The sequence below is a fragment of the Triticum urartu genome, chromosome 7A, assembly GCF_056163025.1.
Source record: "Triticum urartu cultivar PI428250 chromosome 7A, HENAU_Tu73, whole genome shotgun sequence".
Lineage (NCBI taxonomy): Eukaryota > Viridiplantae > Streptophyta > Magnoliopsida > Poales > Poaceae > Triticum > Triticum urartu.
In genome coordinates, this window is record NC_141879.1 from 660,035,605 (window position 1) to 660,062,168 (window position 26,564).

The following is a 26,564-nucleotide window of genomic DNA, read 5'->3' on the forward strand; positions in this document are numbered from 1 at the left end:
TTTGCGAGTCCCAAGTATATGATACTAGTTATGTTACCCCCACTATGGCCAGCCATAGGCAGTTGTTAGCCTGTGTCCAGGCATGGGAAATCAGAAGCCTGGCAGGCTAATGAAGATGCCTGGTTATCCAGGCCAGGCAACCGCTACTTTTTCCAGGAATCGAACCAAACAGCTCCCAGGCAGGTCACACGCATGGTCTAGGCCAGGCTTGAAACACTCAGGACGCAAACCAAACTAACCCTTAACCTCAGAGCGAAAGTATTTCACAAACAAAATTGTTTTTTAAGTATTTCACATATTTGATCCTAATGTGCGCGCCTTGCTATCAGGCGCTTGATACGTTCATTTTGCATCATGCTTTTATATCGATATTTATTGCATTATGTGTTGTTATTACACATTATGTCACAATACTTATGCCTATTCTTTCTTATTTTACAAGGTTTACATGAAGAGGGGGAATGTCGGCAGCTGGAATTCTGGTCTGGAAAAGGAGAAAATATTAGAGACCTATTCTGCACATCTTCAAAAGTCCTCAAACTTCACGGGAGCACGTTTCAGAATATATAAAAAATATTGGGCGAAAGAAGTTCCAGGGGAGGGCCACCCACCGTCCACGAGGGTGGGGGGCGCGCCCCCTGCCTCGTGGGCCCCCTGGTGGCCATCCGATGTCCATCTTCTGCTATATGAGGTCTTTCGTCCGAGAAAAAATCATAAGCAAGCTCACGGGACGAAACTCCGCCGCCACCAGGCGGAACCAATATAGGGCTCCGACAGAGCTGTTCTCCCGGGGAAACTTCCCTCCGGGAGGGGGAAGTCATCACCAACGATTCTCTCATCGAGAGGGGGCCAATCTCCATCAACATCTTCACCAACACCATCTCATCTCAAACCCTAGTTTATCTCTTGTATCCAATCTTTGTATCCAAACCTCAAATTGGTACCTGTGGGTTGCTAGTAGTGTTGATTACTCCTTGTAGTTGATGCTAGTTGGTTTACTTGGTGGAAGATCATATGTTTAGATCCATTATGCATATTAATACCCCTCTGATTATGAACATGAATATGCTTTGTGAGTAGTTACGTTTGTTCCTGAGGACATGAGAGAAGTTTTGCTATAAGTAGTCATGTGAATTTGGTATTCGTTTGAAATTTTGATGATATGTATGTTGTCATCCCTCTAGTGGTGTCATGTGAACATCGACTACATGACACTTCACCATTATTTGGGCCTAGAGGGAGACATTGGAAGTAATAAGAAGATGATGGGTTGCTAGAGTGACAGAAGGTCAAACCCTAGTTTATGCGTTGCTTCGTAAGGGGCTGATTTGAATCCATATGTTTCATGCTATGGTTAGGTTTACCTTAATACTTCTGTTGTAGTTGCGGATGCTTGCAATGGGGGTTAATCATAAGTGGGATGCTTGTGCAAGTAAGGACAGTACCCAAGCACCGGTCCACCCACATATCAAATTATCAAAGTATCGAACGCGAATAATGTGAACGTGATGAAAAGTAGCTTGACGATAATTCTCATGTGTCTCCAGGAGCGCTTTCCTTCATATAAGAGTTTGTCCAGGCTTGCCCTTTGTTACAAAAAGGATTGGGCCATCTTGCTACACCTTATTTACTTTTATTGCTTACTACTCGTTACAAATTACCTTATCACAAAACCATCTGTTACTGACAATTTCAGTGCTCGTAGAGAATACCTTACTGAAAACTGCTTATCATTTCCTTCTGCTTCTCGTTGGGTTCAACACTCTTATTTATCGAAAAGGGTACGATAGATTCCCTACACTTGTGGGTCATCAGCGCTGCACATTAGGATCAAATAGGTGAAATACTTTAAAAACAATTTAGTTTGTGAAATAGTTTCACACTGAGATTAAATTTGTGCCTTTTGCCGCCTCTGCATGTTGCGTTGTGCTCGTCCATGCGTGCGCAAGTCGGTGGGATCTGGCTGGCAATATAGCCCGGTTCCGCTAAAGATAGATTCCCCTTCTGGCTCAGGTTCAGATTCAGGTGTGCCTGTGTGCTTGACTTGGACCAGCAGCGCCGGTGTAGACCCCATCCGCGCATACATGTCCATGGCCAGCCAGCTCCCAACAGCAACTTGCCATGACATATTTTCTTCGATTTTTTGTCCAAAAGGACCCCCTGCCGAACGCTATTGACAAAAAAGACTACCTACGGATAAAATTCTCAAAAAAGACCCCCTCTCTAGTGGCGGCAGGCGCGGCAGGTGACACGTGTCACCTGCCGCCACACCACGAGGCGGCGGGCCCGGCCGCCACGGCAGAAGGCGGCCACGCGCGGTATAACGGATTCGGCACAGTGCGACGTAACGGGCGAGGCCAGGTGGGCCACGCCGCCACTGACTGAGGCGGCCGCTGCTGCCCATGCCGCGCCCAGGCCGACAGCAGCATCTTCACGGAATGCGAGGCGCGGGCCCGGCCGCCACCGGGTGAGGCGGCAGCGCGCATGCGGCCCGACAGCCCCTGTCGGCGCTGATTTCTATGACAGCGACCTGACGGCGCTAATTTCGACGGCCTGCTGCAGCGCGTGATTTCTGCAGATGCTTTGTAAATTGGAATCTGATTCCCGCAGCCTGCCTGCGTGATTTCCGCTTCTTGCCGACACCCGAGAGCGGTGTAGTTGCTGCGTGTGATGAGACACCACGATGCTGGAATCCGAGGCTGCGGTGGGTGAGTGTACCTCGTTCTGCCGACAATACAATGCTCCTCCTCTTTATATACGCACAACCGTGGCTGCGCATACACTCTCTCGAATATCTCTCGTTGCCTTCACTGCCTCTCTGCTCTGTCTAAGTCTACAAGAATACACAGAAGGAAATACTTGGTGGCCACTTTCACTCGTGATTTTGGCCGATTTAGAGTTGGTTTTTGAAGATGGTGAAGTTGAAGAAAAGATAGATTAAGGTAAGATCTATCCATTTTTGTTGGTTTTGTTTGCATGCATGATGTTTTTGTTCTGTTTGATTAGTTCCTAAGTGTGTACTCTATGTTGTTTTAGGCATTATTTCAGTACTTGGAGAAGTCATTTTGAGTTTCTGGAGTAGGATTTGCCGTGCTAAGTGAAGTACGAAGGGGGAGATCAAGGTATGAGCTTTGCAATACATGGATTTTTTTGTGATGCACGGTGGTAATTAGTTAGTCATTTAGCTCGTCATTAGCTATGTGATGTTAGTGCTTAGAGGTTAGGAAAAAATTCAAACGACGGATACAACATTTAAACTATTTTTTTGATAAGAGTAGGTTGAAGATATTGTATCAATGTTAGTTGCGTACATTTGTATTGACATGCGAGAAGCTCTTAATACGGTAATTAAGAAAAAAAAATTATATGTTCATTGCATGTGGTATGCTATTTCATGTGGTATGTTTATTAATAAGTCTATGGTTAGGAAACCGTAGGTCTACTTTGTTATGTCACAATAATCTAAATTTTATATGTTAAGATTAGGTGGTAATGTACTTAATGATATATGTAATTAGGTAAAATAATTCATCTTAGTAGCAAACAAGGAGGAGATGACGTGATTGAAGAAATTGTGTTACCATCTTCGCTATCCCTTTTGAGATGATGACCACATACATGCAAGTGCTATTTTCATACTTTTGATAGCAGAAAGAAAAATCCGTGTTTAATATTGATGTTCATGTGATAATAGGTTGACTCTGTTCATATATTACTGGTGACGGATATTTATTCGAACTATTTGGACGCTTAATTGCATTTGCAAGCACATCCATATTGGACCTAAGGTATAAAATGACGCCGTAATTTTGTTAATATTTTTTATATTGATGTACTGTCATGCCGCTGCAAATATTATTATTTGTAAATAAATGAATTTTATCGTATGATATGAAAAACATTATATCATGCCGGAAGAAATTAGATATTTTACTCATATGATATTAAAATGTTATTATCGTAATATTATGTTTAGTGGTTGTTTGGATAGCGAGAACTTACCCTCAGTTTTGTCATAACCTGCTGTAAGAAAATTATGTAGAAAACCATATTTTACTAATAGTCGTTTCTCCAGAAGCTATGTTTTTGCATGTTACGAGAACTATTTTAGGATATTTTTGGGGTAGTTAGAGAAAAGCAAACAGAGTTTAAGTTTGTTACGCTCGTAGACAAGTTTGAGAAAAATAGATCTTTAAATACCCGTTAACCAAACAACCCCTTAAAGTCTAAGCAAATGATTCTAAAAACAAACTGAATAATTATAACGAAAATACGGTTATTATTTTAGTCGTAAGATATGTAAATGTTGTCATCGTTACTAAATGTTCAGTTACTAATTATTTGAAATGTAAACATGTATGTTGGTTAGGTACTATGGAAAATTTAGTAGTGTACTATGGGAACGTCTTACGCGACGGTCCATTCGGGGTGGATGTGTCCTTGTGCGAGTCGACTACAGTTGTGGTGAGAGACATGGTCAACGTGGGTTACGCAGCTGTTAGAAGGTGCATCCGAGCGGTGTTTGGCCCAGTGATGCAGGAAAAAAATGATAATGGAGGCCTTCGTCGTTGACGGAGAAAATGATGGGACAGTTGCCCGTTGGGGTTTGCGGCCTGTCACAGGTGATCGGTCGTGGGGGTCGTACATGAGGTTTGCAAGCAATCCCAATAACTCAATGTATGGTCAGCCGATGGTGTATGTGGAGTTCATTTCAGTCACTGATGTTGCCGGATGCAGTAGCAGGGGTGGTGAGGTCGAGTTGGCCATCACATCAGCCCCTAGCATCGGCCCATCGGAACCGACGGGCGGCCAGCCTGTGTATGACACAGGATATTGGTCGGCGGCCGTTGACATGAGCGAACACGTGGAGGGATTGCCGGAGGCGCTAGATGATGATGATCATTCTTCTGCGTCTTCGGAGTCAAGCGGAGAAGAAGATGTTCCTCCTCAGAGGGCGGTCGCGGCGGCACTGCAACCTGGGTTTTTACAGGATATGAGCATCACCAACGAATTTCACTCTGCTTCTGGCCTAGGAGCGGGAATCCTGGAGGTTGGGCAAGTTTTCCCAGATAAGAAGTCTGCTTACCAGGCAATGGGTAGCTATACAATCGGCATCCACCGCCAGCATAGAGTGAAGCAGTCTGATAAAAAAGAGTTGAAGGTCATATGCATCCACACCGCAAAAGGTTGCCGCGGAAGAGTTCTCGCTAGACTGAAGCCTGGGGTATGTCAGTCATGGCATATCACAAAAATAGTGGAGCATACCTGTGAGCAAACTGGGACTCTTTCAGATCACTGCAATGTGACAGCAAAATTTGTGGCACAGACGATGGAAACAATTGTGCAGGGAAGTCTCAACATTAGTGTTAGGGCTCTGCAAAAAGATGCAGAGGATCTAATTGGATTCCCTGTTAGCTACAGCAAGGCTAGGCGTGCGAAGGAAAATATATTCAAGAACTTGTATGGTACCTATGAGGAGGCATATTCTTATGCCCCTAGAATGCTTCATCAAATAGCAAGTGCTAATAGGGGGACTCAAGTTTGGCGGAGAGAACGTCCAAACCCAATGAACCCGGATGAGCTAATCCTGGACCGCTTATTCTGGGCATTCGCCCAGACTATACAAGCCTTCAGGCACTGCCGCCCGGTATTATCTGTTGATGGTACCTTTCTCACTGGAAAGTACAAGGGCACACTATTGGTGGCGATTGCAGCGGATGCAAATAATCAGCTTCTTCCTATTGCATATGCATTGGTCGAGAGCGAGAACAAAGATAGCTGGTTGTGGTTCCTGAGCTGCGTGAAGATTGGTGTCGTGAAAGAGCGTAAAGGTGTTTGCATCATTTCTGATCGCAACACTGGATTATTAAGCGCTCTTGAAATAATTAAGGCATCGGAAGAAGAGTGGGGCTGGCCCGATCTAGAGGGAAGGTGGTGCATGAGGCATTTGGCAGCAAACTTTTACTCCAAATTCAAAAACAAGGATTGGTTCAAGTTATTCAAGAGGATGTGCATGCAAAAAACTGAAGCCAAAATGAATGCGATATGGGCAGGTATCAATGGTGAGATCGACCGCGCGGCCTTGCCGTATAGAGAAGACCAGAGGGGTCGTAGGACGGCCATAAATTTGAGGCAGTGGATCACCGAGAATTGCCCTCATTTGGAGAAGTGGGCGCAGGCTCACGACACCGGGGCTCGGTATGGAATAATGACCAGCAACATGTCATAGGTGTACAATGGTGTTCTTAAAGGGGTGCGAGCACTGCCTATCACAGCCCTAATTGAAGAAACTTGGAACCGGACCCTGTCGTACTTTGCAGACAGGGTCACCGTCGCCAAAGCACAAGTTGAATTGAACAAGCCATGGTCCGAGAAGATGCAAAGACATCTGGACGAGAAAGCAAAGAAGTCCCAAAGTCATGGCTGTAGGAAAGTGGACGCACTTAGGAATAAGTGGGAGGTCAATGTGCGAGCCAAGTACGTTAAGGGTCACCACAGAGGATCAAAAAAGCAAGCTGTCACCCTTGGCTCGACCTCCTATGAGTGCACTTGTAACAAGCCCAAGCTTGAGGGCTACCCTTGCAGTCATGTGCTCCGGGCGGCTGCTGTTCAAAAAATCAGCGTCGAGCAATACATATCGCCGTACTTCAACATGTACAATCTGTACAACACTTGGAACGGTGAGTTCTGGGCTTGGGGCATTGATATGAACTACAAAATGTTGTGGCCAGATGGGCCAAAATGGGTTCCGAACACCGACTTGATGAGAACCGCAAAGGGACGATGTCAGTCTAGGCGTCATCGCAATGACATGGACCATGGCCAGATGGGAGAACCAAGGCGATGCCGCGTTTGCAGGTGTCCTGGACATTCACGCAAAGACTGCCCATATCGAGCCAACAACAACGCATGATGTTGATATATATGTACTCGCCATGTCTATTTATATTTCTACCCGTTATGTGTACTTATATTAAATTTAAATTGATTCTCTTTGTATTATTGTACTCCTGATGTTAACTTCAGATAATTAATGTAAATCGTATCTCTTTGTATTTTTTAAGTTAATTTTGATTTGCATTTGTATTTCTGTCTTCCTCGTAATTTATATTTGTATGTTTGTGTGCAGGTTATGGGTGAAGTGCCAGTGCTTTTGCAGGGGCCCCATGACGCCGGCCACCGTTGCCACCTATTTTTGAAACCAAATAGTAAGCATGATTATGGGCCTTTCAGACTTCGAACCATAAAGAAAACATGGCCAATACACAATCAATTCCTTGCTCACCTTGACGCTTATGGACTACAAGGTTTTGCTAGGCTCACATCATGCAACGACCAAGTACGTTCGGACCCATCCCTTTTGACATCCCTTGTTGACCGGTGGAGACCTGAAACCCACACCTTTCACTTTCGTTTTGGGGAGCTTACACCTACACTAAAAGATGTTTCTATGATCACTGCTCTACCAATTAGAGGTGAGCCGGTAGTCTCTCCACGAGTGTCTCCATCTTGGGCATTAGATATAGCAGCCCGTCTTGGGATGGAAATGCCAGAATCACAACGTTCTGGTAACCCTCGGGGCATCCCACTCGTCTGGCTTCGTGATAACTTTCTTAATTTTTCTAGCTTCGCCAATGAGGAGACGAGAAAAAGACATCTGTTTGCGTATTTGTTGTGGCTCCTCGGGAATCTATTTCCAAATTCACATGGGGACGTTGTTGTCTCTGGTCTCATCTACATTGCAGAGAATATGGTAGATGAACCTTTACCCGAGCAGCCAAAATACAGCTTCGGTTCTGCCATGCTATCTCATACATACAGAGGCTTGTGTAATGCCACGCAAAAAACCTCTTTCGCACAAAAAGCTCCATTACTTTGTGTCGCCTATGAGTTTCTACAGTTGTGGTCCTGGGAATACCTCCCTGTAGGACGACCTCGTATAGTACAACCCATATACCCATACGACTTTAGCGAGGGTGCTTGCGCAACTATGGCCACTAGGTGGACAAAGGCACGGAAACGTTGGTCTCCAGATATTGCGAAAAATTGTTACCCTATGTACCACCAGCAGTTTGAGATACTTGATGAGGCAGAAGTCACATGGAACCCGTGGACTCAGGACCAGCTAAAAATGGTCTTTGATGCTCGACACTTCACACCAGGCATGTTGACCGATAGTGCATTCTGGCTGACTCGCTGCAACTTATTGTTCCTGTGGTGTGTTGAGCCTTACAACCCAGAGCGTGTAATGAGACAGTTCAGTCTCTATCAAGAAATTCCACCACCTTTTCCCAGACGTATCGACGAGGAAACACATAAGTAAGATGTGACATCCCTAAATAGTTAGTGTCATTTTTAATTTATTAAACTCACACTTTGTTACATAATTTGCAGGCTAACCAATATGGGCAGGGGTTGGAGTTTATACGATTGGAGGGAAGAGAACATTGAATGGGTACACAAGTGGGAAAATGAAGCGCTAGCAGATATAGTTCATCAACTTAGGTATATTTTATGTACATTATTTTTTTACGATGATCATACGATGCGTGAAGATGCTTTGCTTTCATCACAACGTTTTATGTAATTATTTAATTTTGTAGACCGTACGATGGAAGTACAGATGAAGCGTACAAGCAGTGGTACTGCATGAATACACGTGCTAGCTTGGCCAGTCAGCCAGCTAATATACCAACACATCTCACACAAGAGGAGCAGGCGCGGAGACATGTTGAGCTGCATGCAGCTTACTATCGTGACCAGATGGTAATCACTTGTAACTTTTTTAGGTCCATCATTTCATAATCATTTGAACTAAATAACATCCAAATATTGTTCAGCTTGAAAATGTCAACGAAGTAGGGCAGATGGCTACGGATAGCATGCCGGCCCAGGGCCCATATCGCAAGACATTCTAGAAACTTTTGCAACAATTCATGGCAAAGAAGTTCAGATGCGGTAGAGGCGACGACGTTGTCACTGGAGCATACATGCCGGTAGCGAGGTCAGCCAGACCGAGTGCGGCGCAGTCGTCCAGACCGAGTGCGCTCGTAAGGAAAGGCCAGGTGGTCGTCGTAAAGTAGGGTGATTCATCTATGCACGTGCGCGACCCATTGTACCGTTTAATTCAGATGTACTTGCATTATTAGTTTGTACTCTCTTATTGTAAGGCATTATGTTCTATCTTAATTTCATTTTATAGTTGTTGCACGATGTTCGATAATTAGTAGAGGGAAAGAAAATGCCACTACTTTATTCTAAAACTATATATTTTTTCCATCACGACAAGGTACAACTGAAAATAAGATACAACACGACAAAGTACAACTGAAAATAAGATACATCGTAGAATTTAAATAAAGCTACATTTAACTACTGAAATAAAGCTACATTAAACTGCAGAAATAAAGATACAAATGATTGCGAAATTTAAAATACTACCACAGGAATCTACTGAGTCCAATGTGGATATTTTCCTTTTCCATCGCCACCTTCTTCTGCTGCCTTGGCCTGACGAGCCCTTTCTTTCTTTCTCTGCCTCTCCGCCTCACGAGCCTCCTTTCGATGTCGTTCCTGCTCCTCCATGCGACGAGCCTCTTCCCTGTTTTTCTTTCCTAAATCCTGAAAAAACCGGTGTTGCTCCGCATAGTATTCTTTTAACTCTCTCCCTTGCTCTGCTTTCTCCTCAGCTTCCGCCTTCTCGCGTCGCTCTTCCGCATAGAAACTATTCCACGCACGGCGACTTCTTTCACGAATCTCAGTCACTGCCCAAGCCGGCATCTCCGTGTCAATCCAACGATAGTACATGCACAGAGGCGGAGGAGACTACAACAAAAAACCAGAATGTTATTAAAGAATCTATCAAAATACCAACAATATCTATTTGTGATGGTTAAAGCATACCGGAGGCTTGTCGTACTCTGAAATAGCTATGGGTGGATCTTCCTCATAATTGGCGCACATGAAAAACTTCATGCCCAACCAATCTAAAAAATCCGTAACCTCCTTCACCTTGCAAAGATCGCCACACCAACACCGCAGGACTGCCACCCCCGGAGGCAAACTTGCATTCTTCATTTTCCTCGGCCTAATGCTTTGATCCGAGCAAGGCAAACTCATACCGACTGAAAAAATGTGTTACACACTTTGCGCACTGCTGATTTCGAGGATGGCTGGACGAGAGCCTCGGTGTCTCCTTTTATAAGCTCAGATGATAAATGATGGCGAGAAAATTAAGCGGGGATATTTACGATCCCTGTAGTGTCGGCACAACAGCTTCCCGTAGGATTCCCAGTGCCATCGCATCCGCTGAGGCAAAAGAAGCAAAGGCAGGATTGGTTCCCGGGCGAAAAAACCAAAAGCGTCCATATTCCCGCGCGTCGGAGTCACAGCCGTCACTGTCGCGCCTCGGAATCAGCGCCGTCTGCGCACTGTCGCGCGTGCAGCAGCATAGGACAGGCCGCCACGGCAGGTGGCGGCGTGGCCCACCTGCTGGGCCCACGCGCAGCAGGCCTTGTCGGCCGGGTGGCGACAGCGGCAGCGGCGGCCGCCTCACCCGGTGGCGGCCGGGCCCACCTGGCGCGGCCCGTTCCGTCGCGGCACGCTGGCCTGTGCTGCCACCGTTCTGCCACGCGCGGCCGCCTCCTGCAGTGGCGGCGGGGCCAGCCGCCTCATGGCGTGGCGGCAGGTGACACGTGTCGCCTGCCGCGCCTGCCGCCACTTGTGAGGGGGTCTCTTTTGTCAATTTCGTCCGCAGGGGGCCTCTTTTGTTAATTCCAGTGGGCAGAGGGTCTCTTTCGACAAAATTTCTATTTTCTTCTGCTGCCAATGGCATCGATGAATCAGATCGGATCGGATCTCCTTCCTTCAATTTTGCATTTCCATTTACACTTCGTGCAGAAATCGTCAAACTCACACACGAAAGAACACGGTAAATAAAAATCACAGAATGAGAATACTAGCATGACAAACGAACTGTACTTCGATCACCAGGGCCCTCTCGCACACAAAGCATGACAGAGACAGACCATACAGCCCAACCTAATCATATCATTATCTTGTGGAAAATCACAGACTATAACACGGCGCGGCAAGGTGTTCTTGATTAACACTGCGTCAACATATGAGTCCTGACCGGACATACTATTGTTAGATATAAACATTTGCAACATCTCAATGTAGTCTCAACTACTTTTATCTCTATCCTCCCCCTGTATCTATCTCTTGTAACAGATTGTCGTATCTAAACGGTCGGTCATATCGGGCATGTAAAATGGTTGATAAGACAGTCTTATCTTAAGTCTTACATGTAATTTAGAGATGACAATAAAAACATGTCTATAATGGTCATCTCTTAGTTCTTATCTTCAATAACTAGTTATTCCTAAAAATATGATGAGATATATTATGCTAAGTGATCATACTTTAAATAAGAAAAGACATGCTTTTTTTAATGATTTCTACCTCCTCCACCCCAACATTTATCCTACATAGAGCTTCTAAGACAACCACCATTTTACATGCCCTTATACGCCACAACAAGGTTGTTTTGAAGAGATAAAATAAACCTCACATGGCTCTACGGAAAGTAGGAACACTTCTATCTACAAGTCATACAGAGCCATCCTCTTTCCATCGATCTAACTACCAGAAACCTATCCACCATCGTCATGTCTTCCACCTCGGTTGCCATCATCCCGTCTGGGCATATGATCTGCGCGCCTTGTAGGGCCGGCATGACCCGGGTCTTCCATAGGAGTAAATCTTTGTCACAACCTCTCGTGGAACCTGGGCCACCATCGTCACAACTTCGCGCGGCTACTACATTGGAACATGGTAAAATTTTGTAGTCCGATGACTTGTCCCAATTTAGTAGCTGGGCGATGTTGTTGCATCATTTACGTTTATGTCGCGTGTTTTTGTATGGATTAGAGGCTTGCTAATTAAGGTGTCTAATTTTGTGAAGCGAGATTTGAGATGTTAAGGTCAATGCCCGTGAACGCGCCCGGGCAAGTGCGCTGGCGTTTAGAGGTTCAAGTTAGCAAGTTGTGGCTGTAGATGCTCTAAGGAGCCATCTTTTCCCTTGTGGTTGTGGACGAATGAACCAAAATGAAAAAGGATTGTGATAAGATTAATTGGGTATGTATCATTAGTGGAGTAGAGCATGGAACTCGCTTGAAATAGCTTAGGTTAGCTTAGGTAGTAGGCTAGCTGCTAGCAGATTTGTTAATGAGGCCGAGCTAGATGACCTTAACAGCACTTGCGCACCCATCATTACCATCATGACAACTTCAATCCTTTATGTGTCACCGTATGTTCTCAACAGCGAATCATGCGTTCGTGTAGTTTTTTTTTTGGAACTGAATCGAGAATAGTTCAGTACTTTATTGCCACTCTCAAACTGTAGGCATTTCAGACTGGAGCAATCGATAGTACTACCTCCGTCCGGGTTTATTAGTCCCTATTGCATTTTGAGTCGAATTTTGACCTTTAATTTTACTATCAAAAATAAGTTCCATAAGATAAAAATAGTATCATTGTAAACCTCTTTCGAATATAAATTCAACAATACAAGTTTTGTGACATATAACTTAGATTTTGTTAGTCAAATCTACGGTCAAAGTTTGACCCAAAATACGAAGGGGGGCCAATAAATCAGGACGGAGATAGTATAAATTACCAAAGAGCACATAAAATGAATATGAGTGCAATAATGCATCTGCCTATTAGGATGCCAAGGATTCACCTCACCTGGTGTGGAATTTCATCTCTCAGATTAGTACATGTGGGCATGACTAGTATAGAATCTGAGCCTAGGGTGCAAAAATAGAAAAAATGGATGTGTACCATCGGATGGGAAATTGATGGCCCAGATTTGGGTGGGTCGTTGTGTGCGCAAAATTTGCAAGAAAGTCCCTCCCTGCAAGCTATTTAGTTCCCCATGCCCCTCGTCGTTCAAACCCAAATCCACTCGGCAGAGAGCTAGATACTACAGCGCACGAACCAAAATCTCCCCGACGGTGGCCGCGGCGGCAGCCCAGATCTCTCCTCCAAGCTGAGCGAGTACGCCTGGTAGAGGCGGCACAGATCCCTCTTCCATGTTGTTCCAACTCTTGACGGCTCCCTACCATTGTGTGGGTGGCGTCCCGGTTTGAGGCGGACCAGATCGGAGCTCGTCGGCAATCTCCGCCCCGCTGCTCGTCGCAGCCTCCCTTCTGAAGCTCCGGCGGCGGTGCCTTCGTCGCCTCTCTCGCGCGCTCTCTCTCTCTCTCATGCTCTAGTATTAGCTCGCATCCGGCATCCTCCTCCCTCACGTCGCGGCAAGCCGGTGGTGGTCTCCTCGGCTCCTTCCCAACCGGCCCGTGCGACGAGGTGGTTCACCTTTAAATACGTGCTAACTTTTGTTTGTTAGTAAATTTGTGCTACATCCCAATTTTATTATCTTGTAGATTTGTACTGCATCTCTCTAGTTCTGTTTTCTTGTTCATGTCGAGTGAATGATGCAGTTTAACAACTCCGATTTGATGGTGCATTGCTACTGTTTTAGGTGTTTTGGTAATCTCTTTGAACATTTTGATTCGCTGATTAGTATTCTGGAGGATCAAGTTGGAAGGTTGAGGATGGTTAGATAATCGCGCCGGCGTGAACTTCAGGAAAATTAAGTAAAAATATTAGTACCTGTAGTTCTTATACAGAGTCAATAGCTTGAAAAGCTAGAAAGAAAATAAATTGATTCTGCTAGGCAAAAAAATGAAATTGGTCCATTTGTCAGCATATCAAAATTTTGATTCATGTATACATGATTCACCGCTGGAAATTGATCCATTTAAATAGGGAATAGTAAGAAGTGTCCTAGTATATACTCCCTCCGTTCCAAAATAGATGACTCAACTTTGTACTAACAAAGTTGAGTCATCTATTTTGGAACGGAGGGAGTATGAATTATGATTCCCAAAGATGGTGGCATTGAGGGTCAACAATTTATGCATACAGGGCCAACAATTAGAAATGTCCTAGTAAATATTCTAATTCATAGACTGTTGCCCTAGGTTGCGTCCTTTATGTGATCTTTGTGCCTAATGTCTGAACTACAAAAGTTGATCTCATTTTTGACTTTGCAATTCTCATCTCGGGACAAGTGAAAAAATATCTCATCTGAGGATTCAGTAATGGAGGGGAGCAGCACTATTTCGCCATCAGGAGAGCCCATAGTTGCAATGGCCACAACATATGCACCAGCACTATCAGGTGAGAAATCCGTCTAAGAAAGTAAATAATCTGTTGAGGTACCTAACATTTTGTTAATCCCTTGTGTGATGTTGTTTCCTATAAAATTTTTTGCAGCCATGGAATCGGTCAATAGTGCTCAAAATCAAGATTTCAGCAATGGTACCTTGTTTGAAGAGATTAATTCCCCAATGCTTGTCATTACTGATTCCAGTACACTGGAAAAGAAACAATCGTTCTTTCAAGAGGTACACACACTTCTGGATTTTATGTACGTAAAAATTTCACTTCTGTCCATGTTCCATGATTTCATTAATATTTCATAGGAAAATATACGGCCTTATCATCTATCATGTCCATGCCAAATCATAGGTGCGGAACAAGTAGGCGCTAATGTGAACAACCGATAGATTTCATGGTTCAAACTACAAGGTCCTATAAATGTTCACAACCTGTGTTTAGTACTATTGGTCATGTTGTGTTATACTAGTTACTGCAAAGCATAATGTAATGCATGCCATCATTCTTTGTTTTGTACTGTTGAATTAGAATAATAATCTGCCTTTTTGTTCATTGCCATTTCTTCGCATTGCTATTTTTGCTTTTACGTGGTCCTTGAAACTTGTAATTTGCTTGAGCCTATGTTAAAACTTCATCAAGTGTGAACATATGACACTTGCATGGACCTGTGCTAACTTAACTTTATTTGTTAGGTTTGATCTCTCCCAGCACAAGAAGCATGATGAGCAAGAAGCACTAGAACTGGAGGCAAAAGGATGCAACTTTTCTGTTCTGTAACACCATTCTAGGAAAGTTGATGCAGTTTCTAATGGCACTGCTTGTTGAGTTGTGATTTATTTTCATCGTTCATAGTCAGTCTTGCCCATGATGTACCACAAATGATCCTCTAATCCAATGTAACACTTGATATGTATTCATGTCTCTTCTGTTGGCTCATGATTGTGATTGTGCAGTTTGGAATCTATGTTTGCTTGAAGATGAATTAATTCTCATGTACTGAAAGATGCTTCTGATGATGCTCACATACTTTTTGGTGACCAACATGTTTGAATTTCTTGCATGATTCGTGATAACACAAGTTACTGAAAAAATTAGGTACACAGAAGCTTCACGCAGTACATATGTGCAGATTTTTTATAAATCTAAGACGAGAGGATTTTTTATAAATCTAAGACGAGAGGGCATCTGTACAGATCTGAAAAGTAGTCTTATTAATGAAGAATTGTATGATTGATATATGAGAGCTTTGAGGTGGTTACTCCAAAAGTTATCTTTTATATGTAACTAGTTGTAGGGGGGTTTCTTGAAATGTACATTGAGAACCCTGCACCTCAATCTGTACCAATGATTCAGCATCTAATGGCTCAGGTTTGTTTTTCTATTTTTGCACCCTAGGCTCATTTTCTATACTAGTTGCTCCCAGTACATGTAGACACTTGTGCATGGCATGGGCAGCTTCACCTGTCTGAATTCTGAAATAAGTTGAGATCTGGTCAGCCTCGAATTCTCTCTCTGAAAGAGCTGGCTCCATCATTGCAAACCAGTAAAGCATGCATGGGCCAATTAATTAGGAATAAACAACTCTCAGGCAATTAAATGCAGGATAACATGTGCATGCATGTAGGCTGCATGCTTCTGTCCCTACGTACATACTCCATCAGTTCCATAATACAAGATCGTTTTTCAAGTAAAGATAGATTAAAAAACGATCTTATCTTATGATACGGAGGGAGTAGATTGCAGCTTAATTTCAGATTAGGTTCGCTTATTCACTGCAGAGGAGGTCCTTCCTTGTGCCTAACCAACTGTTATTTTTTCTACAGAGTGTATATATAATCTCACAAACAGACTGTACAAACAGCTTCTCAGCACGAACCACACCAGTAAGCACACAAGTCCAATTGATCATATACAAAAACAGTATAATCGGCTGAAAATGACACCATGCATGCACGAATCCTGGTTTTATTTTATCACTTACTAAAAACATATACTCCCTCCGTAAACTAATATAAGATCATTTAGAATACTAAAGTAGTGATCTAAACCTTTTTACTATATTAGTTTACAGAGGGAACAGTAACCCATGATTTGGACCACTCTGTGGATCTCAGGGGGAATTTAATTGGTTAACAACAACATAGGACCAAAGACCACCAGAAAATAATGCAAAGCGACATTAATGACAGAGACAGTAGTGCATGCCCTAATAGTATTTTTTTTTGCATGCAAATAAGCTGGGCCCAATCCTTGTGATGACACTATTGCAGTTGTTAATCACCTGGACATAGGTGCATCACACAAGCTGCTCTTTATAGAAAGTGTACTTTAGAAAATAAGCACTATTAGCAAGTACTGCTCGTACTATTATTGTATTACTGATTGCCCTGTGGTGGAGTGGTCTAGGCAGAGCAAAGCAGCGCGGAGGGGTGTCGATGATGATGATTAGGAAGGAATCAGTGTTCCCCGTGGGGCTCCTTTTTAATTGTGGGAACCTCATGCCGTTAAAGAGAGGAGACACACTATGCCGGCCCCCATGATGTGTCCGCTGATGCCACTCTCCAGGAGGCAAAAACATGCGGCCTGTCCAAAGCTAATCTTCACTTAGTCGTGCGTCGCGGCAGCAATTGGCCAATTGCATCATGCGTCGCATGCGCGTAATTAAACACACACGAGTACAGTATATGAGATCGAGTTACAGTGAACAGATCGTGTGCACTGTTGTTACCCATGGCACGCATCATGGCATGAGCAAGGTCGCGCTCGAGGGGCGAATTGGGCTTGTGCATGCATACATTGTGGTGATAATTAAGCATTCGAAAACACAACAGCAGCAGCAGATCGAGAGCAGCAAGACTGAATCTTCGAGCCAGCATACGGCGGCTGGTCTGTCAAGAGTGAACGGCCAATGGCCAATGGAAGTAGTCAGCATCGTCTCCTTGCCTGTCGTGTTGTCCACGCGCACGCATGCGCACTAGCAAGAATGACGGAGATGCGCGCGAGAGTCAAAAGGCAGTTGAAAAGAATGACGGGCCGCAAACACGACGACCATTGCACTGCAGTGCAAGCAAGATCTCCGTCCCCGATCCAATATTGGCGACTCGACTTTCACCCGTTCGTCTCCTCTGTCTTTCTGCCTGATACCGACGTGTGTATGATATCAGGGACGGGATCTTGGACAAGCGCGCGTTATAATACATGGGTGGCACGATATAGATAGACCCAGCGCGCGTTGACGGCGAGCTGCTGGCTGCTGCCGCGCATGCTTCCTCCATGCATGGCCAAGGCGCCGGTCCCTTGTACTATCTCGTGCCGTGCCTTGACGGCGAGCAGGCATGGTGCCCAGAGCACGGCATTCGTTTGACAGAGGAGGGCCGCGCTTGCGCTTGCACTTGCTGAAGGCTGAAGACCGAAACGGAGCAAGGGTAGCACTGTTCATTTGGTGTGTCTCGTCCTCACCGTCGGCGTTCCTCAAGGAGAGATGGAGCGCGTGCCGGGAAATACAGGCGCGAGCTGTCCGTCGGCACGCGGCGACGCAGGGACGGAGGCGCAGAGATTGTCAGAGGCAACTGCGAGTCGGCGTGAGTGAGGCGCGAGCTGTCCTTGTGTCGGTACGCAGCGATCGATGCACACAGATCGTCGCAGGCAACTGCAAGCCAGCGCGAGCGAGGATGGCGAAGCAATGCATGCATGCATGCATGCATGTGTTCAGGGAGACAGACACCGAGGCGGCGAGCAAAGCTACCTGCCGACAGGCGGGAAATTATCCCGTGGACCGGAGTTTGTGGTGTTATCGGTATATCAAATTCAAATTGTGCTTTTAAAATGTTTAAAAATTATGAAAAAAATTAGCATGCTTGCACAACATTAATGTAGATTGTCACAAAATTTCAAGTCAAAATTCAAAAAGAGAAGTCCCAAAACAAATATGACAAATTCAACACTGAATAGTACATAATATAACTTGGGCTTTAGATTGGTCCATTATCACAGTGATGTCAAATTCGTCATTTTTATATCTCAAAAAATATTTCAAATTTTTATATGAAATTTTGTGACGTCATATATTGATGTTGTGTTAACATGCTATAATTTTTTTCAAAATTTTAAATATATTTTATAACATCTGGTGCACCGGTAGCACCACAACTGCGAGTGCACCGGATACATTCCGCGGACAGGCAGAATGCCTCCTTATACAAAAAGAAAGAAAAAACACACTCGGAAACTCAGATGGCCGACATCGGAAACGCGCCGAACAAGGAAACAGCCACATACCCAAATCCGGAGCAGGCACCCCGCCCGCGATCGTGTAACCATAACACAACACCTCAGCAATGCACGCAGGCACGAATCAACCTGTGATTGAGATGGTTAGGTGGACAGTAATATCCCTAACCCATCAGGGTTCAAATCCTGATGCTCGCATTATTCTTGGATTTATTTCAGGATTTCCGGCGATGCGCTTTTAGTAGGAGGAGACGTTCCCGTCGACGATAAGGCGTCTACGGTGACTTCGTAAATTTCAAGATGATGTGCCGGTTCAGTCTTTCGAATGTGCTCATAGGGATAGGGTGTGCGTGTGTTTATGAGCGTTTGTGTCTGTACTGATATTAAAAAAAAAAAAAGCAATGCACGCAGGCAACAAGCAACAACAGGATATCTTTTATTTATTTCCTGCGGCCTCTACTTTGGACCGTGTACGCAGCACTGCATATATAATCTGTGATGATGTGCCCATGCCGCCGGCCATGCATGCCACGCATTCATCGTCCGGTGAGTACTGCTTCACAGCTTGGGTCGCAGGCTGTCTGGAGATCTCTGGACTCGTGTGCGCGTCTCAGCTGAGCCATGCAACGCACATGTGCATCAACAGTTCAACCGTTGGTTGCTTCATCATGAGGAAAAAGAGATACGTACGCACGTACAGTGATTATACCACATAGTACATTTCCATGCAGTTCTCTCTCCTCCTCGTGTGCCTTCCTTTAGGCTGACTGTGACAAGGTCATTGAAGGCAAATGCAAAATCAACTGGATGCAGGTCTGCAAGTCCAAGGTTCATGGGGCTATGCATCGTTTACGCTTCGCATCCGGTGGCTTTGGGCAGAATGGTCGGATCCGCCTAAGCCGTGGGTTCGCTTGGGCAACCCTTGCGACGAAAATGATAAAAACATTTTTGCGGCTGCCACCAAGGTGCTTCTCGGCAATGGTCTTCGGGCCTCTTTCTGGGAGTCCGCTTGGCTTGATGGTTTAAGGTCCAAAGACATCACCCTTCAAAAAGAGGGGTTGTTCAGTTCAAAAGGCATTGCAGAATAATTTCTAGGTCTATCAAATTAACATGGACGGGTTCACCTCCATTAGACATCTGACCGAGTTCGTCAACCTTTGAAAGAAGATTTCTACGGTGCACCTAAACCCCGAGATGGCTGATTCTATTTACTGGAAACTCACTAAAAATGGCATTTACTTTGCATCCTCAGCCTACAAGGCCCAGTTCCTGGGTTTGGTCGACTCGAACATGCAACAATTGGTGTGGAAGATCTGGGCTTCCCCAAATGCAAATTCTTTGCTTGGCTCGTTATCAATAACATGATCTGGATGGCCGACAGGCTTCAACATCGGGGTTGGCCTAACTGCGATCGTTGCCCACTATGCAAACAAGTTCAAGAATCCACGGCCCACCTACTATTTCAATGCCGCTACACGGTTCGGAATGATCAAGTATTGGTTCGGCTTGGTGGATGTGCACCCTTCTGCCTGGATGGCCATCCACTCGGTAAAGGCCTGATGGAACCTTATTGATTCCAATATGTCGCAATCTAGACGGCCGATGATGTCCCTCATGATGTTTATCTCGTGGAAAATTTGAAACGAGAGAAACGCACATGTGTTCCATAACACCGCGGTGCCGGTAGGGAGTGTTGGTAGAATCCAGGATGTATCCAAGCTATGATGTCTTGCAGGGGCATAGTATTTGAGTAACTAGATGATACCCGGCGCGTTGCTGCGGGATATTTGCTCACTCTTTTGGAGGCATGTATATAACAAAGAAAGAAGGCAATGATGAAACTTGGAAAAAAGGCATGAAACCAGGCAAGACATTGCTCGAATAAAGTTCTATGATGAATTTAAACTTTTAGTGTTTAAATGGTATAACTAAATTTTACACGTAGAAAATTGGGGGCTCGCAAGATACAATTACAACATTTTGGTTCTAATAATTTCTTGCAAAAATATGCAACAAAAAAGGTTACAGCGATCTGATAGTTTCACACCAAAAATTAATGTACACACATACAACAGGGGTGAAAGTACAATACATTCAATGGAAAGAAGTAACGAAAAGTTGCATAGTTGAACAGTTTCTGAAGTAGCCACGGATTCATTCCGATATATGCAAATATTTGTTGGTTGCGCCGAAGAGATAAACAATCAGCTTAATAGTCAAAGAACCTACCTGCAAGTATATATATCGGACAAAAATAATCATATTAGCATTGCAAGTATATACAGTCAAAAAACACTGAAAATGAATGTACACACACATACACTTAGTTAAAGCATCAGCTTAGTAGTCAAAGAGCCTACCTGCAAGAATATATATGAGATAATTTTGAAAACAACTTCAAGATGGAGATGAGAAGACCGTCATTAAAATTAGTGCTCCTTTTCCTGAAACAAATTTAACTGCGTGCAAGTATATATCTACTTATCTATCCGTCTCTTGTGGTGGAAATATGTTTTACTGAATCCTAAAATTGCGTACCATTTTACCAGCATGAATAAAGTAGGGATGCACTCACCTGTCCAGACAACACAGTTCTAGAAAAATGGAATTTCAGGTATTGATTCATACTGTGCGACGAAGCAAATCTGTAGCCTCTTCTTACCCCAATAGTTTCTTCATATATCAGGTCGAGCATGGCCAGGAACTCGTCATCTACCCTTTCCAGCTCCTGGTCCAGCTTTACGTGATCTTAATTGTCATTGTCAATGGTGCTGGTGAGGCCGTCGGGAAGGCGGCCACATGCGCTGCTTCTCTATTAATTAAGATACAGCCGGCTGATGATTCGTGGGCCGCTGAGTCGTAGGAGTTGATCCCCCGCCGTCGCTGTCTGCAGCCTGCTGGCAGCGGCTTGCATCAGTTAGGGCCATAGTAGGTTATCCTAGTGGGAGAAACTTGCGGTGGAGGTGACGTTGAGCAGAGCTCAGGCCGTGGTGCCCGCGAGAGGGTTGGTGAGGATGCCGCGTTGCTCGCCCACGAGATGCACCTGGAGGTATTGCTTCTTGTGGTGCCAGTGTCCTCGATGGCTCAGAGAGACGCTGACGATGACTTTGAGGGAGGAAGAAAGGGCACCGCAGTGGAGCAGGGAGGTCGTGGAAGTCGCCGTTGCCGCTGGAGGTAGGCTGTGGAAGGATTTATAGGGATGAAGCCCAAGGGAGATGAACCGAGGGGCTTCGTTGGGGAGGCCTGCGTCTGTTACCATCCACGAAGAAGGAGAAGAGACAGTAGTGGGATTTAATGTTGAGTAAAGAAGGCGAAGAGGGAGAGGAAAATCAAGTTTCGTTTGCACGGAGAATCCTCAAGGAAAAAAAAGAACGATGCCATACGTGAAGACAGGAACGCTAGGCCGCGGTTGAATCCTTTTGTTAAAAAAATAACATCAGCAAGGATGATAAGGTAGTGGGACCGTTGACGTGGATAGGTTGCATGTCAAGAAAATTAGTTTAGTGGAGATGATCTATTTAGATATTATAGATTATAGATGTAGTGCCGCGAGAGTAATGTACTGTAATTCGGCTTTTTAGCCAAAACCTTCAAACCTTCTTCTTAATCAATAAAAGTGGTAAATTTTTTGCCTAGTTTCAAAAAGAAAAACAGTACACGTACACGCATGCAGGGTATGCACGTATCCGTCAGTCTCTGGCCTCTGCGTGCGTGTGCTGTGCCTCTGCGTCTGCATGGTGCGTTGTGCGCACCCATGCGCGTGCAAGCTGGTGGGACTGTGAGAGCTGGCTAGCAATTGCCCAGTTGAGCGACGCTGCTGCACACGTTGCGCCAAAGATTCAGATTCAGATGCAGGCGTGTGTGCGCGCGCGCTTGACTCGGACCAGTCAAAGTACATGTACAGGGGCACAAGTGCAGATCCATCCGTGCACAAATGTCCATGGCCAGCCAGCGCCCACCATCAACTCGCCGTGGCATGTTCCTTTTCGCATGTGTGCTGGCAATGGCGTCGAAGATTCGGATCGGATCTCGTACAGAAAACCTTAGGCCCGGTTTGGTTCATGACTAACGTTCCCATAACTAAGCTTAGGTAAAATGTGGCAACCATAAAAGATGTGACTAACAAAATGATCACAAATGTGACGTGATTTGATAAAAAATTGAGCCTATGACATACGGACTATGTTGCTTGAAAAATGTGGCAAGCCACAAGTGTGTCAATAAACCAAATGCATGTCCAAAATGTTGTGGCACGACTAAACTTAAGCGTGACAACCTTAGGCTGTAAACTAGACATACCCTTAATATCAGACACAAAAGTGGTACTAGCATTTTTTTTATTTTCAGAAAGGGTAGCACAAGTAGTAATGAGAGGATGACATACATAATGGAAAAGTCATAGGAAACGAGATAACATACATCTCAAATCCTATGAATAATAATAGAAAGAAGATGTTCATTGATTCACATCATGTGATTTTCATTTCTCCGAGCCTAGGCTAATGTTTATTTTCCTATAAAATATGAAGGACACGGAGAATTCCTTTATAGAAATAAGATTCTGTTATATAAATCAAAGGGTTATAAAGGAATTTTTCTATAGAAATCCTATATGCAATTCCTACAAAATATCCCCAAACCAAAGGAAGCTTAAGAAAGTTAGTAGCACTGTAGTAGTTGGGCCCAATATTCATATTGTTAATCACCTGGACATATGTGCATCATACAAGCTGCTCTATATATTACTCCCTCCATATCAAAATAAGTGTCTCAAAGTTAGTACAAAGTCCAGACACTTATTTTGGAACGGAGGAAGTACTAGTATACTGCTTTAGAAAAATACTAGCCATATGCATGGTACTCCTAGTTGACGAAAAAAGGTTCCCCCGCTTTATATTAATAAAGCAACAACTAACCGATACAACCAACTCGCTGGGCGTAGCACAAACAAGCCCAAAACAAAAGAGAGAGAAAGAAAGAGAAACAAATGTCGACGCCGGCAGCTCAACTAAGCGAAGATGACCGACATTCGTTGCACCCTCCGGAGAAGTACCACCGCACACCTAGCACTCTGAAGCCTCGCGTACCAAGCAACACCTTTAGGAAGGAATGCGAGGACGACACCGCTGCTGTCCGGACAAGATCTAGGGTTTTCCCTGGTACGCGGATGGCAGTGGGGAACAGGTATCACCGACGCCCCTCAGGAAGGTCCAGCGACGCCGGTGGAGGACGAGCCACCAGGGATTTCTCCCGCCCCGAAAACAGCACCATCACCCTAGACAATCGGAAGTGCACCGCCCAACATGCCGCCCACTAACCTGTGCCACCACGATCACCGCACCAACTTCACCGTCTCACTGAGGCCACCAACACGAGACCTGGAGGGAGGACGAGGCGACACCAGGCTCGGGGGAAACCGCAACGTAGCCAATAGAAGGGGACAACCTCCACCGCCACGCGGAGCCAACCAGGCGTAGAGACAGGGACCTACCAGGCCTCCACAGGCCCGGCCGAACCCCAAAGGGTCCGGACCGTCCCTGTTGCCACGCTGCAGCCCGCCGCCCGCCCGAGCCATCACCACCTGCAGCCACAGACACCTCGCCGCCATCACCAGGGAGCTGCGCTGCCACACCCCTAACCGCCGACCCGCCCCAGCCCTAATGGGGCACGAAAGGGCCCAGATGTAGGTCGAGCGGGCGTCGCCCCGCAGCCAGCCGAGCGGCACCGTTGTCGGGCAGGATGGAGCCCCGACTCCACCTCCGAGCGCGGGAGGAAGGGACGTCCGTCGCCTGCGCCACCCAGGCTACGCCGGTGGCCTCTGCCGGCGGTGACGAAGGGGGATGGAGGAAGAGGTGGGAGGGGGGGGGGGAGGGGGGAGGGACGAGACGAGGTGGAGGCGCTCCGCCGCCTCGGGGGTGACGGGAATGCAGAGTCCCGTGACAGTACTCCTAGTTAGCAAAGCAGAGTACTCTCTCATATCCAATTTTCTTTTGTGGGAACTCTCATATACAAATTAATTGTCGTTGTTTTAGACTTTTAGTAATATATTTTGATTGTCCTGTGGTGGAGTGGTCTAGGCAGAGCGAAGCGAGCAGAGGGGTGGCCATGATGATGATTAGGATGGAATCAGTGTTCCCAATGGAGCCTTTTAATTATGGGAACCTCATGCCGTTAAAGAGAGAAGACACGTACATACGCGAAGGAAAGAATTAGAGAAGAAAGCGATGTACGTATGCAGGAATGCCATTGCCTGGCCTGCGCTCATCACATGATGTCCTCGTTGATGCCACTCTCCGAGGAGACAAACATGCGGCCTGTCCAAAGCTAAACCTCACTTACCACTAGCACTATAGTGGTGTTTGGTTCTCTAGTCTTAGGATTTTTTCTAGTCCCAATTAAAAAGTCCTTCCCTATTTGTTTTCAGAGACTGAAAAGTCCCTAGTCTCTTGCTAGAGGTTATTAAATGACCATATTGCCCCTGGTATATAGAAAAATAACAATCAAACAACACCATGGGGTGGCGGGCCAATGGGTGAATGGAGGGGCATTATTGAAAAAATCTCAAAAAGTTTCAAAAAGACTCTTCTTGAGTCTTCTTCATTTAATCCCAAATGCCTAGTTTAGTCCCTAAAAAGTCCCTCCCGTTTGGTAAAAAGGCCTCTAAAAGAGACTTTTTCTAATGCCTATAAAAAAAGTTCCTAGAAATAAACATCCCCTATATTTCATCATGCAATTCGTGCGTGCGTGCATGCATGCATGTTGGGAGTGCACGCGGTAACAATTAGCCAATTGCACGCGTCGCATGCGTGCAATTAAACACATTAGTACATGAGTATATGAGATCGAGTTACAGTGAACATATCATACGCACTGTTGTCATCCACGGCGTGCATCATGGCCTGAGCAAGCTCGCACTCGACGGCTAGCTAGTTGGGCTTGTGTATGCAGAGTAGCACGTAGTAATGATTAAGCATCCGAACACTACACGCCGGCAGATCGAGAGCAGCAAAATTGAATCATCCTTCCAGCATACGGTGACTGATTTGTCAAGGGGAAACGGCAATGGGAAGTAGTCAGCATCATCTCCTTTTACACCGACGGATCGATGACGGGAGGGCCGAGGGCGTGCACATCCGTTGTTGCCTGCCGACACGCGCGCATGCGCATTAGCTAGCGGCCGTGCGCGCGCGAGTCAAAAGGCAGTTGAAAACAATGACGGGCCGCAACCACAAGCAGCAGTGCAAGCAAGATTTCCCTCCCCGATCCAATTGGCGGCTGGCGACTGGCGACTGAGCTTTCACTCGTTTCCTCCTCTGTCTTCCTGTCTTTCTCCGTGATGCCGATATGTACGTGGCATCTGGACCTTGGAGACCCACATGGCTGGCACGGTACATAGCCGCGCATGCTTCCACCACGCGGGCCGTGCACACGATATTTTCTTTCTTTCTTTCCGCTGCATGCATGCATGCTCTTCCCGTCCGTGGCTCCACGGCCTTGCCGCCTTCCTTGTCACGGCACATGTCGTGGACGGCATCTTTGCGCTCGTGCGCACGCGCGCGTGCAGGAGAGAGAGAGCGAGAGAGAGGCAAGAGAGGATAGCTGTAGCTCACCTCCTGTCACTGTCGGTCAGATGAAAATATCGCCTCGTGTTGCGGCCTCTGCAGCATGCGCGCGCGGGGGGCGGGGCCAACCGACCGGCCATGCTAAGCTAGCTCGGCCACGCATGTGGGACAGGCCATACATAGCATTCGTTTTCGTACGTACGCCGAGGCCATGCATGTGCACGTATGTGTGGACGCCGTACCGGCGTTGGCTTGCACGCTAGAGGCCACACCTAGAGCTAGGGCAGCGCTTGCATTTGCTGAATTTCCAAACTGAGCAAGGGTAGCGCTGTGCGGCAGCGTCGGCGTTTCTGGATGTACTCCTACATGCGTGAGGTGTGTATGGGCACGCAGTGATCGAAGCACACGTTGGCGCAGGTAACTGCAAGCCGGGGCGACATGCATGTACTAGTATTCAGAGAGACAGACCTTCAGGCCAACTCCACCGCGTGATCCCATCCTGTCCGGCCCGTTCATTTGAGATAA

General features: G+C 45.7%; 1 protein-coding gene and 1 pseudogene across 1 annotated transcript; one reads left to right on the top strand and one right to left on the bottom strand.

Moving 5' to 3' along the window:
• Positions 1-4,517: 4,517 nt before the first annotated feature.
• Positions 4,518-6,913, top strand: LOC147961162 (uncharacterized; annotated as a pseudogene).
• A 2,537-nt stretch (positions 6,914-9,450) lies between these two features.
• LOC147961163 (uncharacterized) lies at positions 9,451-10,119 on the bottom strand. The gene is made up of 2 exons (XM_087537202.1): positions 9,904-10,119; positions 9,451-9,825 (listed from the first exon to the last, which is right to left on the bottom strand). The coding sequence occupies exons 1-2, from the start codon at positions 10,117-10,119 to the stop codon at positions 9,451-9,453; spliced, it is 591 nt and encodes a 196-aa protein (XP_087393328.1).
• Positions 10,120-26,564: the final 16,445 nt, after the last annotated feature.